Source organism: Ailuropoda melanoleuca, chromosome 5, assembly GCF_002007445.2.
Source record: "Ailuropoda melanoleuca isolate Jingjing chromosome 5, ASM200744v2, whole genome shotgun sequence".
Classification (NCBI taxonomy): Eukaryota; Metazoa; Chordata; class Mammalia; order Carnivora; family Ursidae; genus Ailuropoda; species Ailuropoda melanoleuca.
This window is the reverse complement of record NC_048222.1, coordinates 70354107-70371417: the sequence shown is the minus strand read 5'-3', so window position 1 is coordinate 70371417 and position 17311 is coordinate 70354107. Positions and strand designations below refer to the sequence as shown.

General features: G+C 46.8%; 1 protein-coding gene across 1 annotated transcript in view; it reads right to left on the bottom strand.

The window, feature by feature from the left end:
- Positions 1 to 17311, bottom strand: part of RYR3 (ryanodine receptor 3) — a 541796-nt gene that overhangs the window by 200217 nt on the left and 324268 nt on the right. The window contains exons 21-27 of the mRNA XM_034661206.1: positions 14434 to 14538; positions 12399 to 12502; positions 12055 to 12138; positions 10221 to 10380; positions 8494 to 8641; positions 7413 to 7618; positions 6679 to 6853 (exon numbers count right to left, since the gene is read on the bottom strand). Coding sequence (XP_034517097.1) covers positions 6679 to 6853; positions 7413 to 7618; positions 8494 to 8641; positions 10221 to 10380; positions 12055 to 12138; positions 12399 to 12502; positions 14434 to 14538 — 982 coding nt within the window. The remainder of the gene's footprint in view (positions 1 to 6678; positions 6854 to 7412; positions 7619 to 8493; positions 8642 to 10220; positions 10381 to 12054; positions 12139 to 12398; positions 12503 to 14433; positions 14539 to 17311) is intronic.

Here is a 17311-nt window from a genome sequence, read left to right as displayed (position 1 = left end):
CAGGCATCGTGAGAGCACTTGGAAGGGGAGGAAGGGCTCTGAGGCCAGTGGCTAAAGCAGGGGCTAGAACCCCTACAAAGAAAACTGGTGTCACCCCTAAGACAGGAGTGTTTAAGGGGAAATTTAAAGTCCAACTTTAGGAGACTTTACATTCAACAAGAAGAGCTTTTGTCCACAGAAACCGAGGACAAAATCCACTCTTCCTAGAGGCAGTGCTGATGCCCCATTACCTGAGCCACAAAGTTTCTATGTAGATGAATCATAGAAGTGAAAAGTACATCGCTCACAGGCGAAGTTAGTTGCTTTCAGAAACTATCGACTCATTTAGGACACTATTTGATACCATTTGGTATCATTTCAATTAAGAGAGCTTTAATGCAATGCTAGCACAATGTGGGTGATGGCTAACAGAGAGCCTCTGCTCAGGGATGCCGAGGACTGAGAGTAGGAGGTGGCCTGGCCCTTGGGCAGGTGGATGGACAGCTCAGATAAGCACCCCTTCATGCAACCTCCAGTGCAGGGCTATGCTTCTGGCATTTTTGTGCCAGGGACCGTGATAGAGGAAACTATGTCCTTTCTGAAGACAGGGATTTTTCACAATTTTATAAGGGACCCTCAGAAATCAGGTGGAATGAGCATTGCCTCTTAGCAACATTTCTTGGGTCCCCATTGGAACAGAGGGCTCTGCGATGCACTAGGAGAAGATGTAAAGGAAGGAAACTATCCTGATCCCAAGGAACTTCTACAAAGAGGGACAAAAATGGACTAGTGAGGAACGAATGTTCTGCTGTAAAACATCGCTACTCCCAAGAGCGCATTTTGGCTTCTGCTAAAGGGGCTAACACAACCCAGAAAACTGCCACCGTAGTAGCCATAACTTGGAGCCAGGATCACAAAGCAGCCTTGCCCTGATGTGAGCAGAGACAGGACATCTTAAGAACATCGGTCTTCTCCCTTCTTCTTCTCTACTGACTTGGGTGGTGGAATGCATGCGTGGAAGGCACAGAAGTCCGAGTGGGAAGAAGCCAGGATGAGGACTTCTCAATAACTCAAGTCACACCAATAACGTCCAGTCACAGGCCCCATAGCGATGTAAGACACACGCAGAAGGAAAACAGGCAATGTGTGTGGGAAGCCTTTTTTTCTAAGGGACTTGGGCTCCTCTTCATTCCTAAGCTACCAGCAAAGCGGACAGTAGTTTACTGAGGACAGAACTGAAGACTTGGAGCTAACGGACCTGACCAAGGTCATGAGAAGGGCAAGTAACAAAATGGGACAAGATCCCACACACTCTGACTCATGGACCAGCTGCCAGTGTGCAAGTGAAGGGGTGGGTGTTCCAGGGGATGAAGCCCCTGCTTTAAATAGTCATGTCCCAGGGCAGAGGACGTGTGCACTCATCACAGAGTCAAGTGCCATCCCTACAGGACAGCGGGGAGAGCGGAACAGAGAGGTGCTCTGAGAGAAGACACGGCTGCACTCCTCACGGATGTGACAGCTGTGGGGGAAAGACTGACGGACACCACCTGGGACCGAGTGGATGCAGCTGGGACAGCTCTGTATGAAAAGCAGCTAAATCCGAAGCCTGGCTCAGAAAACAGAAAACCAAGAAAGGACCGAGAGCAAAGATAAATCCTCATAAGGTGCCAGCACTTTCTCCCAGGGAACAATACTTACAACTAGATACATTGAATCAACTCCCTCCATCTGGCTGAGGGGCTCTAGTATGATCTTTCCATTTCTAAAAGTTCTTTTCTTGAGGCACTACAATTTCATGGTATCTTCTAACTCCGCCTGATAGATAAGGGCGGGGTGAGGGGGGACAAGGATGATAAACCACAACAGCTAATATTTACCAAGTACTTTCTAGGTGTCGGGCTCTGGGCTTCGTGCTCTGCAGATTTGGCTCGTTATTATGCCCATGTTACAGAACAGAAAACTGAGGCTTAGCAAGCTGGATAACTTGCTCAAGGTCTGTCACCTGGTAAGCATGCAGAGCCAGCATGTGAAAAAGGCTGCCAGAGAAGCAGTCTAGAGCAAGCAATGGGGACTAAGGCCGGATGCCTGCTTTCTAATTCTTATCCACAACAACTTGCTTTGTGACGTTCTCTTCACTTTTCCTAAGTGTTATGTCATTGACCAGTTGGCCTCCAGATTAAAGCAGCTGGAGACCCACAACCACAAAGCACTGTCGGCCCCTTAGATGAAAAGGGCTACTTCTCAAGTGGCCACATAGCTTCCTGGAGTAAATCTGGATAAAAAGATCTGTTTGGTAAGGCCATATGGCATTCATTAGAGTGAGCAATGACTCTCATAAACAAGGGTTTGCACTTTCACACAACTCAGTTAACCCTTAGCTTCAAATGAAACTGGAAAAGAAAGAGGAGAGAAAAATAAAGAGGAAAAGAAGTGCCCTTCCCTATATGCAGCCTAATAGGAACAATATGCTGACATTATTTTTAAAGATCCATTTATTTATTTGAGAGAGAGGGAGAGTGACCGAGCAGGGGGCAGGGCAGAGGGAGAAGGAGAGAGAATCCCAAGCGGACTCAGTGCTGAGCATGGAGCTTGATGTGGGGCTCGATCCCACAAGCTTCAAATCACAATCTGAGCCAAAACCAAGCATCCGATGCTCGACTGACTGCACCACCCAGGTGCCCCAATATGCTGACATTTTTGAAGAGGTTTGAGGAGGAAATTTGCGAGTGCCATTATCTTGAAGCAAGATGTGCAGAGAGTTCTTATTCCAAGAGAGGAACGGCAAGAGCACAGGCATTTAAATCCTGAAGAGGACTCCAGGTTCTGCTCAATTTGTCTCACAAGGTCCCCTGACTAGTTCTGGGATTAGGAAGAGGGAGAGCCAGGGGGCCACCTGTTTCTAACTCAGGAGCTGGGGGTGGGGTGGGGGTGGGGAAACTCATTCCCCGGAAAATCTAAACCGGGGACCCTTTCAAGGGGTCCCCATTCCAAGCTGTGGAATGCAGGAGAGCGGCTCACGACCGGGAAAGGAACAACTGAGATCCTGGAGAGCCGTGGTTAGAGCAGGAGAGGAGCGCTTAGGCCATTCCCCGGGCGTTTCTGAGCATCTCACTCCAGTAGCCCGTGCTCTCCCCATTCATTTCCATTTCTCACTAAGCCTCAGGAAGACGGAGTTCAGGGGCGGCACGAAGGTCGTCACAAGCCTTGTAGACCACACGGGAAACGAGGGCCGTGTTCCCTGCTCCAGCTGCGTTCAGAACCCCAGCAGCCGTCTGGACAGGGAAGGCGGGGGCCCCTTGGCACCCTCTCTGGTTGCAGACGGCAGCAACACCTTCTGCGAGTACGTTCGCTGCCACCTACGGAAGAGCTGGGTTATCTGTGCAGTCCTGACGAGCCCTGGGAGGAACAGCCGGGAGGCCCCCAAAGCTGCAGCAGAGCAGTTGAGTCCCCGGGGAGCGCCCGCGGGAGAGGCGGTGCGGGAGACACAGGAAAGCTGCGATCCGGCAGACATCACGTTCTGAGCTCTAACAGAACAGTCAGAATTTTATCTTCCTTTCCTTTAAGTGGAATAAAAGAGAAGACTAACAGCAAAGGTTTCACCAGGGAAGCTTTGAGCTTCCAGATGCTATGAGGTGACAACACAGAGAGCTGTGATGGTCCAGGCCAGGGATCCGAGTAGGGAGCGATGATTAGGACACGTCTAATGAGACAGATAAGAGTGTATCAACTACCATGCAGAAGAGGATGGAGAGAACAATTTATAAATAATCCAGAGGAAAACAGAATGCCTGTCCCCACTCCTTCCCCCAAAGGACTAGAAACTTCCCACCAGCATCACTCCCATGGGGGGAACGGCCGGCATCCAGGCTGGGATGCTGGCAACCAGAACACAACCTAGAGGGGCTTCTGCTTTATGGGGGCTACTGTGTACAAAATGCTTTCTTTTCAACAGCTGCTTTTCGTAACAGCTCAAGGCAAGAGCTGCTCTTTCCACCTTATGCAGAGAGCAGAAAGCTGCTATAGGGCTATTGTTACCAAAGAATGGCATGCTGACTTCCTTTCAACTGTCCTTCTGCAGACTCCTGAGCCATCACAGAACCCAAAGAGCCTTCCAGTTATCTTGTCTCTGTATTATTGAAGTGCAATACAATATTACAGCATAATATGTTAACACAATATGGTACAATTCTATTATAAAACAGCTCACTAATAATAGACTTTGTTATTCTGAAGGTCAGATCATGTCCCAATACACAAAAGGTCTAGGAGGCATTTCTTTCATTACAACACAGATGATCTCGAAAAGCAGAGTTATTGTAAAATGTCCCTCTTCTTTATAGTATTCCTCTGCTCAAACCCGACAGTGGCTCCCACGCCCCAGAGAGTGATGTCCAAGGGCACTTGGCCCAGGTTAGACAACACAAATTTCTTGAATGAAAAGACTGAGTCTTGGTATTCGAGGCGTCATCTGCACCTTCTCTATCTTAACATATTTGTCTTCCATAAATTCCATATACAAATCTTCCAGACTCTCGCACCCTTTCCTGTCATTTCCCGATTCCACACTATTACTCACACTATTATTCTTCCTGTAGTTATATCCGCAGACAGGAATACCCGGCTCCTTAGAGGCGGGTTTCTCAGATTCTTTATTTCACCTTCAGTTCCAAGCCTGTATTTCCAGAATTTCCTTTCTGTGTTCATCATTTGCCATTTCTAACCTACTATTTGTGTTACGAGTTCTCTTTTCCTATTTATGTGTTATTTATTTCCACAAGGAGAAAACGAGCCCCTTCACACTGCTGTTGCTTCCATTGATACATACTTTGGACCACTGTTTTCTACACTTCAATGTGCAAACCACTGGAGTATGTTGTCAGCAGTTTGGCATGGGGGCCTGAGGTCCTGCATTTCTCACATGTGGGCCACACTTTGAGGAGCAAGGCTTTGGACCTTACAAAGTTCTCATAATTCTGTACAACTGACCAGATTCTTATCTCTTCCTTGTGTGAGGCCAAAGCCTCGTAGGTAAGGTCCCTGGTCCTTGGACTCCTTTTGCCTTAGGGACCTACTGTCCTTGGGAATGAGCCTGAATCTTCTAGTTCTTCCTTCTCCTCCTGGCCTCAAGACAAGAGCAGTGCGTGGGCTGGGTACTCAGCAGATAGCGGTTTCCTAAGCACAGTGTCAGTCTCCTAAGCGCAGGGCTCTTCTATACTGCCCTCCTGTCCTACACATTTCCTCTGCTCTGCCTCTGAGCAGCACAGGAGCCATTTTTTTCTGCGGCAACGTCTTTCCCACAGGTCTCCGAGACCAGGATTCTTTCTTTAAAACCTTGATTTTAAACCTTTGTAGAAGGCATGAAAATATGTCCCCATCTGGCTTCAGTCATCTTGTCTTTCTAGGAAAAGACATTGACTTGCAACCTTTCTATTTCCCCAGATAATAGAAAAACCTTAAAAGTTCTCTTAGAGTACAGTTAGGTAAGGATAACACGTGTCCATCAAAAGCGTAAGACTTTACGAAGTTGAAAGCCCTGTAAATGAAGACTATTCATGTTATTTTATATACAGGTACACATATTTCTGCTGCTCTTGCTTAGGCAGCTTTCTCTTTTTTTAGCTTTCTAGGTGAAAATGGTTTCTTTTTGTAAAGTTCCAAAAATTTAGAGCTAACAGGAGCCCTAAACATTTACAGAGGGAGCGACGAGGTTCAATAAAGTTAACCCAAGATGTCACAGGTGGAGAGGTAAGAGCAGGGGGAGAGCCCAGGTCACCTGACCCAGAGTGGCCTCTTGCCTTCTCAACTACTCCGCCTCATCCTTGTCTATAATGAAGAAGAGAGTGGGCCAGCATCAAGCATAGGGCTGTACATACAGTGGGTATTAAGTCACTGCCATAGAACTCTCTATCTGGGAAGGATGTTGCAACTTATATGGTCTAGCCTCTAAATTTCTGGTAGAGATGAAGAAAGTGAAGCCCAGAGAGGTCAAGCCAAGAGTCTGTAGGAGCCACACAGCTTGTCAGGAGCGAGTCAGCTGACTCACAGTCCAGTGCTCCTTCTCCTATATGCAGCCGACCATGTTTGTACATAAGGTAGTTATGCAGACAGGAAATGGGAGGGACCGACTGCTCCTCTGTGTGGCTGGAGGCACTGCCCTGACTGCTGTCTGTTCAGGGCCATCAATGAGTGCAACTGTGCTTGGGTTTCACAGCATGTCTGAATTCCAGAATAAATCATATTTCATTCAAGGCAACAGCTAAGTCAAACTTTTGTCTCAATGGTTCTCATCAAAGCATCAAGTTCAATTACACAAACATGCAGACTGACATTTCAAATCAGAATAAAAAGATAATTCTTTAATTCATGGACTTTTCTATTCTCCCAGGGCCTAAGTCCATATGCAATTAGCATTTCCTTTGTAATACTGGGAAACCTTAACACGCCAAGGAGCAGGGCAGGGAATCCGAGGGGAGCTTTGTAATCTATCTGGAAGTTCAGAACTTATACTTGTGCTGCACATACCAGCTATCACCATTATTTGTCTTGCCTCTTCAAAAATGATAGTACGTCACCAGAGTTTCAAATATGCAAAGGATGGTTCATCCGAAATAAGGAGGTAGATGAGCTCACTCAGCTCTCCTTGGATTTTCCCTCAACTCATAGGGCTGGAATGGGGGTGGGGGAAGGTGGTGGATTTACCATTCTCAATCTCGTAATCAGCGAAGGCGAGTTCAGAGCCTTTGTTGGTGATCAGCAGCTCCCCGTTCAGCGTGAAGATCATCGAAGCATCAGCCAGGTTAATCATACATCCAACCACATCTCCTGGCTGCCACGTACGTCCAAAATACCCACTGCCTTGATGCCAGCGCTGGCCCTGGGAAACAAGACCAAACCCCCATGCAGCTAAACAAATGACTCCACGGGCAATTTCTCCTAACTGGTAGTGGTACCTGGTTTCCATGAGGTACTCACCTCTCTACCAGGGACAACTCACAGGGAGGAGTGATCTAATCTTACAAATAAATGAAACCGAGTTACACAGGCTCATCAGAAAAGGTTGCCGGAGTCTCCCAAGACCCAGTCGGATTCTCTAGCCGGCAGAACTCGCTCTAGGACAAAGTGGTAAGATTCCCGCACATACCACCTGCAGTGTGCTCTGAGACCCTCCTCTGGAGTGGAGGCGACGGGCTCAAGTACACGGGCGGATACAGAAGGGACAGAAAGGATGTGGGCGCACAGTCCTCCCCTTTATCACAGCAAAGAGCAAAGTGACCACAGCTAGGTCATGATCACTCACTGATCTAAATTAGCCAGTGGTGGTGATGACTCACTTTGAAGCCAGAGATCCAGATACTCGGTACTTCCAACTTCCAGGGAAATGTTTGGAGCAGAGAAACTTAGACTGGGGACATGCAGACACTATCCAGACTCACCCTGCTGCCTTCAAACACAAAGGCTTGGTCATCGGCACCCAGCTCAATGTCAGGCCGACAGCCCGGCCTGGCCCAGCCAACGCGCATGTCTCCTCCGGTCACCACCTCAAACTCAAAATACCATTTTCCGGATCTCACTGCATAAGACCGCTCTACCCGGAAAAATCGGATCTTGTCAATGCTGACTTTCTCCACAGCTGGGTCAGCTATTGTGAGAAGGAAGGGAGCACAGAGTGCAGAAGGTAAGGAGAGAACACGGGCCTTTAATAATTAGGTAGCATTCCTCAAAAGAATTTCACAACAACAAAGACTGACAGACCTCCTGCTACCCAACATGGCATTTGCTCCTAATAGAATAATCACCATTATCATCGTATCAAAATCAGAATATAAGCTAACACTCACTGAGTGATTACTTTTTGGTAGATCCTTTAGAAACTATACATAGCAACAATCCTATGAGGTCTGTAATACTGTCTTTGCTTTACAGATAAAAAAAAAAAATCGAGGCCCAGAGAGGCGTACTTGTTCAAGGTCACAGAGCCAATAAACTAAGGAGAGAGTAAGAATTTGAACCCAGATCTGCCTTATGCCAAATCTATCCTTTTAGTAAGCTTGTAATACCACCCTAATTTGCCTGTAATACTCCTTGGGTATGGGATGCCATGACGTGTTCATCACTTATGGGGCTGGTCATTTTAATCAGCGCTAGAATTCAATTTAGAGATGAGACGACCTGGCCCCAAAGTAAGCTGACATTAACATGTTTGGTAAATAAGAGAAATAAAGGTAACTTGGTTTTGTGACCAAATACCCCAAAAAGGTCAGCTACGCTGGAGGATCACGTATTCCCCGCAGGCCTGGGTCACAGAAGTGCTCACCATAGAAACTCATCACAGAGTTTAAACATGGTTCTCCTTCCTCCTCCTCCCCCTTGTTAAAATACACCATTTAGTTTAGTGCTCTTTGGTACCAACATCATTTCTAATAGTACAGGTTAGACTTATTTGAAGTCAGCATTTCTGCAGAAGAGGACCAGTTTTGTCAACCGGGACCAGAATGAACAATTTTGACCCCTTACCCAGTTCTTGGTCCGACAGCTCAATGTTGTAGCCATAACCAACAAATGTGCGAACAGCTTCGCGGAGGCTGTCCCTATTGGACTTCTTGGTACGCTCATCCAGTAATGCATATGGCACCAGCCGGGGATTTCTCTTGTTCTTCAAATCCTATGTGAAGCCACAGAAGAGAGGTTCTGAGAAAATACACTTCATCTTTACAAAGAGCTCGTCCCACTTACATATTCCCAGCCACAGTCCTGGCTTCCTCCTCTCAGCCTACCAGCTCTTCCCCCAGTGCCTTGATATTTAGCAATATGCTCATTTACTGCTTCTCTTCAGGATTAAATGAATACAAATGGAACGGTTTTGCTAACGTTCAAAGCCAGCATTAAAAACCACATTTTAATAACGCCAGCCTGTGAATAAAGTGAAATTGGTTAGAAACGTCTATTCCCAAGGCAAGGCAGATGGGGGTTTATGTAACTATTCCCCTGTGGAAGACCACGCCATGACTTAAACTGTTAGAGCCTCTTCACAACAGTCTCTTCACAGAGAGACAATGTAGAGAAACACCTGTGTTCACGGAGAAACATCAGAATGGTGGCAGAGCCACAGGGGGTCCATCCCACTGTAGTAGGCACACCCTTGTATTAGAGCCCTCCTCAGTTCCTCGGGGACGACTAAGGCCGCAATGGCAATGATTGATGTCCTAAGTCATGATAAACGAGTGTGCCTGATGTGCTATTTTGAGCCCCCCCCTTCCCCCTTTCTGCCATGATTTCCATAGTTGCAGTCTTCTTGGTTTCCAGACATGTGCAGAGCTGGAGGCTCAGGCATGAATATACCTGTGTACACGCAACTGCCCCTGAACTTCCCTGAGAGCAACCCAGGTACTAAGGGAGATGAGGGATTACTTTAAGGAGAGACAGTTGGGCTCTAAGTGCCACCTGATTCTTTGCTGGGCCCTGGGTCTTGGGCTGTCTCCTGTGTAAGGCAAGAACTCTGCCCAGGAATCCTGGTCCGAAGGGCTAAAGGAAGGGGCACAGGCTTCGTGGCAGGCTGGTTTGCCCTCTCTTTCCCCTCCTTTTCACCGTCAGTGGTAGATCCCTGGGACCGTCCCAGAAACACTGCTGACCTGTAACGATTTGTGGAAGGCTTACCCTGCCCCTGGAGTGTGACATGAAAGCTCAGGTCTCCATGAGGCCAACAGCAAGACAGGGAATGAGGGAAGATGAAGCCAGGGGGCACATACAAGGGAACATGATCGTAAGTGAACCAGATTTTTAAAAAAATTTTTTTAAAAGATTTTATTTATTTATTTGACAGAGACAGCCAGCAAGAGAGGGAACACGAGCACGGAGACTGGGAGAGGAAGAAGCAGGCTCCTAGCAGAGGAGCCTGAGGTGGGGCTCGATCCCAGAACACCGGGATCACGCCCTGAGCCGAAGGCAGACGCTTAACAACTGAGCCACCCAGGCGCCCCGTAAGTGAACCAGATTAACAAAGGAAGGGTAAGCCTATACATTTCTGAAAAATTGGAATTATGCCTAGAGTTGATGTTAATGTGACCATTACAAATTCCATCCAGTCCCCTGATTCTATAAATAATGAGTGCACTGAGGCATGAGGGATAGAGTGCAAGGGCAGCTCCCGTCTTCCAATCTAATACCCACCAAAGCAAAATGGCATTTTGATGGATGACCACATCTCCTAGCTTTTGCAGCAGGCTTAACCCAGCACTCCTCACCTGTTGGATGCCATAAGTCCATCCTTGTTTTATTCTGTCTTTGGCCCAAACGTTATGTGCATTTTCTGCAAGCTTATCCACTAAAATTTCTTGAGGAGGCAACAGCTTCACATCAGACAGATCCAAAGGGGCTGGCTTATAGCCATTGGACATCGTATAGCTACAAGTAAAAATATATATAATACTTTTTGCACAGGTCTGACTCCCCCACTCCAGATCTTAGCACGTGGCAAGAACACCATGAAAATAAGCCTACAGTCTCAGGTTCCACCCTTTGGCACAACAGACAGCTCAGCTCTCTTTCAAGTCCTGAGATGAAGCCCCTCACCCACCATCCTTTTTGCCAGTGCGTGTCACAGATTCCACAGACTGTTGGAGAAAGCGGATGGTCAATGCAATCCAGCCTTATGTCCAAGAAAACTACTGTGTGCCTGACCAACGGGGGGCACGTTCGTTGTGCTGCGGCATTACGTACAGCTCCTTCAACTCACTGCCACAACAGCAAAGGTTACGACCAGAGTGGCAAGGACAAGACCTTGGGCCACAAGGCTTCTTCTAAATCAGTGGAGAATGATCAGCCAGTCTCGGAAAGTTAAACCCTTACTGTGGGGATTAAGAAAGAAAATCACGACCTCAGAGAATCTGTGAGCTGGAGGTGACCTTCATGGTTTGCTGTTCAGTCCAGGAGCCACAGCCTCAAACGTCTGTAATTTGGCCAATCATTTGATAGCTCAGGTGAAGATGGGAAAAGGCTGAGTAGGAGCCCGGGTAGATACACCGCATGAATGGAGAGGGCCGGGGCACGCTGTGAGTGACGCGCAAGAAAGTAGCTGATCGTAGCTATGTGGGAACGGGAGTCTGGAGGCAGCCACGGCCCCACGGCCACGGAGCACGCACATCAGAGCCAGAACCTGAATGTGCGGACTTGTAGACCAGGGAACGTCTACAAAGAAACTGCCGAGCAGCCTAAGATGCAGGGTCTGCTCTAGGCATTACGTACTGCCCATCATCCACCGTCGTGAGATGCCGGGTCCCGGGCAGAGTCCACACGGGCTGACTGCTGAGTGCTGAACCCAGCAGCCCGGTCAGCAGGCTACCCCCCAGCCTCTGCCCGCAGATGTGCCACTCTCAGCATCCAGAGTTGCCTCTGTGAGCGGCACTTGGCAGCTTGGGAGTTTCACAGGGAAGAAGGGGAAGGTCAGCATTTGGTTAAAGCTGGCACTGCCTTGGCTCAGAACTAATTACGACACCTGCGTGTGAACGCACACGCCCCCAAGGCTGGTGCAGGGAGGGTGAGCAAGCGAGTGAGCCAGTGGACGTGCCAGGGAGTGCACGTCCGAACGTGTGAGAACGTGTGCCTCTCTGTGACAGCACAGGTGAGAGGGAGAATAGGGCGCAGGCAGATTTAGGGGCCGAATTCAAACTTGGCAGAGACAACCATGTCCACAAAGGACTTATCAGACGGGCCCAACGCCAGAGGAGTGAGTGTTTGCTGGGCCTACCAGTCATTCTCAAGCTCCCGGGCCAACTGCTGTTCATACAGGCCAGAGGCTGTCTACCCCTCTGAGAGCCACACCTCCAGGCTCAGAACTAACGGCAGCGGTGTAGGTCCCAGCCGAAGGAGCGAAAGACGGAAAGCCTGGGAACACTTGTACCCCGGCCGACTTCTGCCTGGAATTTACAGTGTAGTCGAAGTGACTGAAGGGCTGTCCTCAACGGGCGCTAGCTAGTATGTGGGGCCATCACCTGCCTTTGACATGAACCTCCTGTCCTCCCAGTTAAAAAATTCACACTGAAGCTTGGAAGTCTTCGATCATTAGAAAAAATCACTTACTTTTTGGGCAATTTGACCTTCTTGAGCTCCTCCTCAGCAGCCGGATTCACATGAGCAATGCGGCACCCCAGCGCCAGGAGGGTTCTGTAACGTAACAGAGGGAGAGGACAAGGGTCCACTTGACGCGGGACAGCAAGAACCCGCACCTGCAGCTGCGTTGATCGATAACAATGGTGGCTGTGTTCTTTACTATGCTTAATCCTCCTTTGGCGTGAATAATCACCGTTCCCGCTCGTTTATCAGAATGCATCATGTTTTCAAGGCGAGAGACATACCTTTGCAGTATAGTTACAAGGCATTAAATCACCCGCTCACTGTTTAGTCCACATTCATTCAACACTCACTTTAAGGTTTCAGTTGACATTTGTAGGTTATAATTCTTCTCAGTTTCAGGCAGCTTTGAAAACTCCACAAGACAGGGGTGTTGTCTTTTATTGTCATCCCGTATCTAGGTGACAACATAAGGAAAAATATAATTTGAGTTTTGACAACAGGCACTGCCCTGGAAAACAGAAAAGGATACGCATTGAAACATGGCCCGGGCGATCCATATCAGGCAAGACAAAGACAGTTATTTGCTGATAGGCAAATAGATGATCTCCTCTCTAGTCAATGATACACACAGTCCCTGAGTTGCTGGTGGTTTGTGCTCTGTGGATTTTTAAAAAATTTTTTATTTAAATTCTATTAGCCAACATACAGTACATCATTATTTTAAGATGTAGTGTTCAATGATTCATCAGTTGCATACAACACCCAGGGCTCATCACATCACGTGCCCTCCTTAATGCCTATCACCCAGTTCCCCCACTCCCCCCCCAGCGACCCTCAGGTTGGTTTCCTAAAGTTAAGAGTCTCTCATGGTTTGTCTCCCTCTCTGATGACTTCCCATTCCATTTTCCCTCCCTTCCCCTATGATCTTCTGTGCTATTTCTTATAGTCCACATATGAGTGAAATCATAGGATTCTGTGGATTTGTTTCTATTCAAGTATCTGCATTCAGAACATACTCTCACAGATTAACAATTTTACACACGGTGGCCATGTTTCTGCCTGTCCCAAATTCATGGAACCGAAATGCTCCTGCACGGTAACATTCTTCAGAACATAAAGAATTATAGAATCTCTCCAATAGACAGCATTGTCCAACAGAAATATAAGGTCAGCCACAAACGTGAACCACATTTATAATTTCAAATCTTCCAGGAGCCACATGACAAGAGCAAAAACAAACAGGTGAAGTTCATCTTAATAATATATTTCATTTAGCCCAATATCTAAAAATATTAACATTTTAACAAGCCATTGGTATAAGAAATCATTTCTGAGACATTCTGTGTTAGTTTTTCATAGCAAGTCTTCAAAATCGAGGGCATTTTAGAATCACAGCACAATTCAATTCAGACTAGTCACATTTCAAGTGCTCCATAGTCACTTGTGGCTCATGACTATTGTATTGGACAGTGCAGATCCAGAGATTAACTAATTAATACATTCATTCAACAAACATTTGTCCAGTGTCTCCTACATGGTAGGTACTGAGTCAAACATTAGGAGTTCAGTGGTAAGCCGGGATAGCCCCAGGCCCATAAAGAATACAATCTAATGGGTAGAGAGCAGTAATAAAATAATCATAATAACAAATGTAATATTGCAACTGTGAGTAGTTCCCCCAAGGAGAGGTCTGTGGTGTTATGAAAGCATAAGGCAGAGAGGTGGTCATATAGACGGTGAATCCTTTATGGAAGCCCCATCAATACATAAGTGTTAGAGCGCAGACCCTTTTAGTAACGAAGCTGGAATGTGTGTAACTGGAGGGTGTCAGGGTCATAGGAAGCCCCACGACTTGCCTATCCTTGTGCCCTCAGACGTGACCTTACACAAGTCATAGAACAAAGTCAATTTACATCCTTTTTGAAAAATGCTTTCTAGTGCAAAGAGATTCCGTAACCTCCTCTGTCTATTAATTTTAGCGATCATCTGAAAACCATATTGAACAAATTCTGATCCAAAACAACGAATCAGCTTTTTTTGCCTCTCCTGCAGAGAGGACAGCTTTTTCTGAAGGGAAAAGGAATAATGAGAGTTTTGAAGGAGATGCAAGGGAACGACAGTGCTCAATATTCCCCCAAGAGAAGAAACCATTTCCAAGTAAGAAGGGAGGAGAACGCCCACTTCCGTCTGCGCAGAGCTGGCCTCCCCAGCACCCTTGACCGCACTTTGACAAGTGAGCAGGGCTGGAGCCACAGCTACACGGGGGGCAGTGAGGAGTGAGCTTGGGCTCATGTGGTTCCCTTCCTCATTCCAGTCTTTCAAGAACCCTCCCACGTAACAAGGCCATCCAACCCTCTGCCCCAGCCTGGCCACTGGAACACAGACCTTGCCAAAAGTCCAGCCAAGCTCTATTTTATTCATTCCCCAAAGCTCGTGGATGTTTTCAGCCAGTCTGTCTCGGATCTTTTCTAGGTGAGGGGGCAAAACAACCTGAAAGGAAAAGGAACAAGTGCGAAGTTAGCAGTATAAGAATGAACTACTGAAATCTATCATAAAAATGTATGCGGATAAGGTGCCACAGTCGAATTCACTACATGTCCCCCAGGAGAGGCTGCTCCCAGAGGTTCCTTTTTCCCAGGAAGGATGATACTGTTGCAACCCACCCTGTTTGACCCAGATGCTTCCAGAGATTCCTCCCTCTCTGGGCTTCCTCTTCGCCCATCCCTTCTCAGTCTTCCTTGTAGATATTTGTGTTCTATGTTCTTCCCATGTGAATGCTTTCCTGGGCCTCATCTCCCCTCTGTCCATGCTCTTTCCTTGGGAGATCTCACCCAGCCATAGACAGTCACTCTCGAGTCTGTATATCTCCAGCCATGGTCTCTCCCGAAGTTCAGACCTACAGTTCCAACTCTCTGCAGGATTTTTCCACCAAAGTAAATCCGACATGCTATTCAAAACTGAATTCATTTCTTTCCTTCAGAGCCTTTTCTCTTCCTGTTTTTCTTCTTTTTGTTGACTGGCCCAACATAGCTTCAAGTCTGGAAGTCAATCCTGGTGTCTTTCCTCTCGGCATGACTTGCCCTCCCCCACCCACTGCCATCAAATCAGTCACAAAATTGATTGTGTTCATTTTCAAAGCATCTTTCTGAAGGGTCCCCTCTTCTGATCACTCAACCTCGTTATTTTCTCATTGGACCATTGCAAGAGTCTCACAGTTGGGTCTCTTCAACTCCCCACCAGTCTACGCTCCACACTATGGCCGGAGTGGTGAGTCTACAACAACAAAATCTCATCAAAGCACTCTCCTCCTGGGTGTCTCCAAGTGTTCCTCAAACCCCTAGGGCACAAACTAGATGTGTTAACCAAGTATACAGTGTCTTCCTTCAGTTCTTCCACTGTGGTCCTCCCAAACACATCCTTTCCAACCTTCTTGAAAGTCTCACAAAAGGTCACACTGTTTCACAGTTCTGTCCTTGCACTTGCAACCTTCACCCTTATTAATCCCCCCATGATACACATAATATGTATACACACACACCCCTCTATGCCACATAGCAGATGACAAGGACGCTCTCGTAGACCAGGCTCTACATGGGAACCTCTGAGCCCTTTTCCAGCTAGGCTCTATCCTTGGGCCTTGCTCTCAAGACCCTAGTTGTAGAAAGGATCCTGCTAAATCAGTTTGGGGAGAATCCACCACCCTTGATATCTGGTCATCCCTAGGCCCGCTTCTGTGTCTGATCAAATTTCCTCCTGCCCCATCATCCCCCAAGTGATATCAGATTACTTCATCCTGCCTCCAGAGAGAATCCTGTGTGGTCAATTTAGGAAGAATCCACCCCAACCCCCGAGGTCTCTCTTAGTAATTTCCCTTCCACTGACTCTCCCCACCTCTCTTCTCCAACTTGTTCTCCTTGGCTCTAAATCCCCACTTGTTCTTATTGTACCCAGAACTGAGCCCAGCTCTACACTAGAGTTCCTTTCCCCTTATTTACTTAGCTCCTAAGTAAGATCTGTTTTTACTTTTTTAACTGCTGTCCAGCTCTGGTTTTAATCCCAACACCCTCAATACCCATCCTTCTAAATTTAGCTCAAATTTAGCTCAACTTCCCTTTGGGAAGTCTTCCCCAATTACCTGCAGGGAGGGTTTCTCTGTGTTTTCCTGGCACTTTGCTTATATCTCTCCACAGAGGTCACACCCTGCAGGCCCCAGTTGTTCCTCCTCTCCTTCCTCCCATTTTTAAAAATTTACTACTACTGCAACTGCAATAATAAAAATAATTGTTCTCATGTTGATTCATTGGCAACGTTTAAGAAATGGGAGATTTCATATAAAAATCCAGATTTCTAGTTTGTTTTGATCCCTTAGAAGATCCCTAACACTGGACCCACACCTTTGCCTGGCAGCTTTCGGCTGGAGGGCCTGTGCACTCGACCTATTTCATTTCTGCATCACCTGCCTGGTCCTTGCAATCCTCACTTATCACAAAGGTTATTAGTGTTTCTACTAATACAAAAATCCTTTTTTTTTTTTTTTTTGAGGGAGGTAGCTTCTGGAGAAAAAAATTTTAGTTAAAAAAAAAGTATATCAAGTCAGTGAGGTATATAAGGAGACCATGGAGAAAAATACCAATTACATATTTAACTATAAGTTATAATTACTATCTGCCTTTCAATGAAAGACATTTAAAAAAATCAACTTAATCTACTCATCAAAGAGTCAAAGTTAGTAAGCGGCATGATGTTTCAATAAAGAGCAAAATGGGGAAAATTATTAGCAAAGGAATTATAACTCTACCTGGGTTTTACTGGTAAGTCAAGATAATTTTTAAACTAAATGCTCCTTAGGTGATCACAGACTGAAAGGGGATTTGCATGTGGGAAGAACCATGTGCTTCAATACAAGGAGAAAATGTGCAAAGAGCCCGCCACAAGGAACCGCAAATCATAATTTCAGTGACCTCAACTGGTGCCTCCCTGGCGCAGAGTAACACTGGTTTGCTAACTGCCGTGGGGTGCCTGGGGCTGGGCTCCTTCTTCCCAGTGTCAAGCCCTGGTACTGGTAGTGCCTAAGGACAGGGCTCCAGTCAGCAATACTTCCCCTGCAAACTGGTTACTGTGCACGAGGGAGCATGGAGTTGACCGTACATATTTAACTTCTCCTTTGACAATAATTTCATAGAATGGTAGATCCTAAAAAATTAGAAGGCCTCATTCAAGATAATAAATTGCACCTTTCCAACAAGAACTTGCCTATTATTTG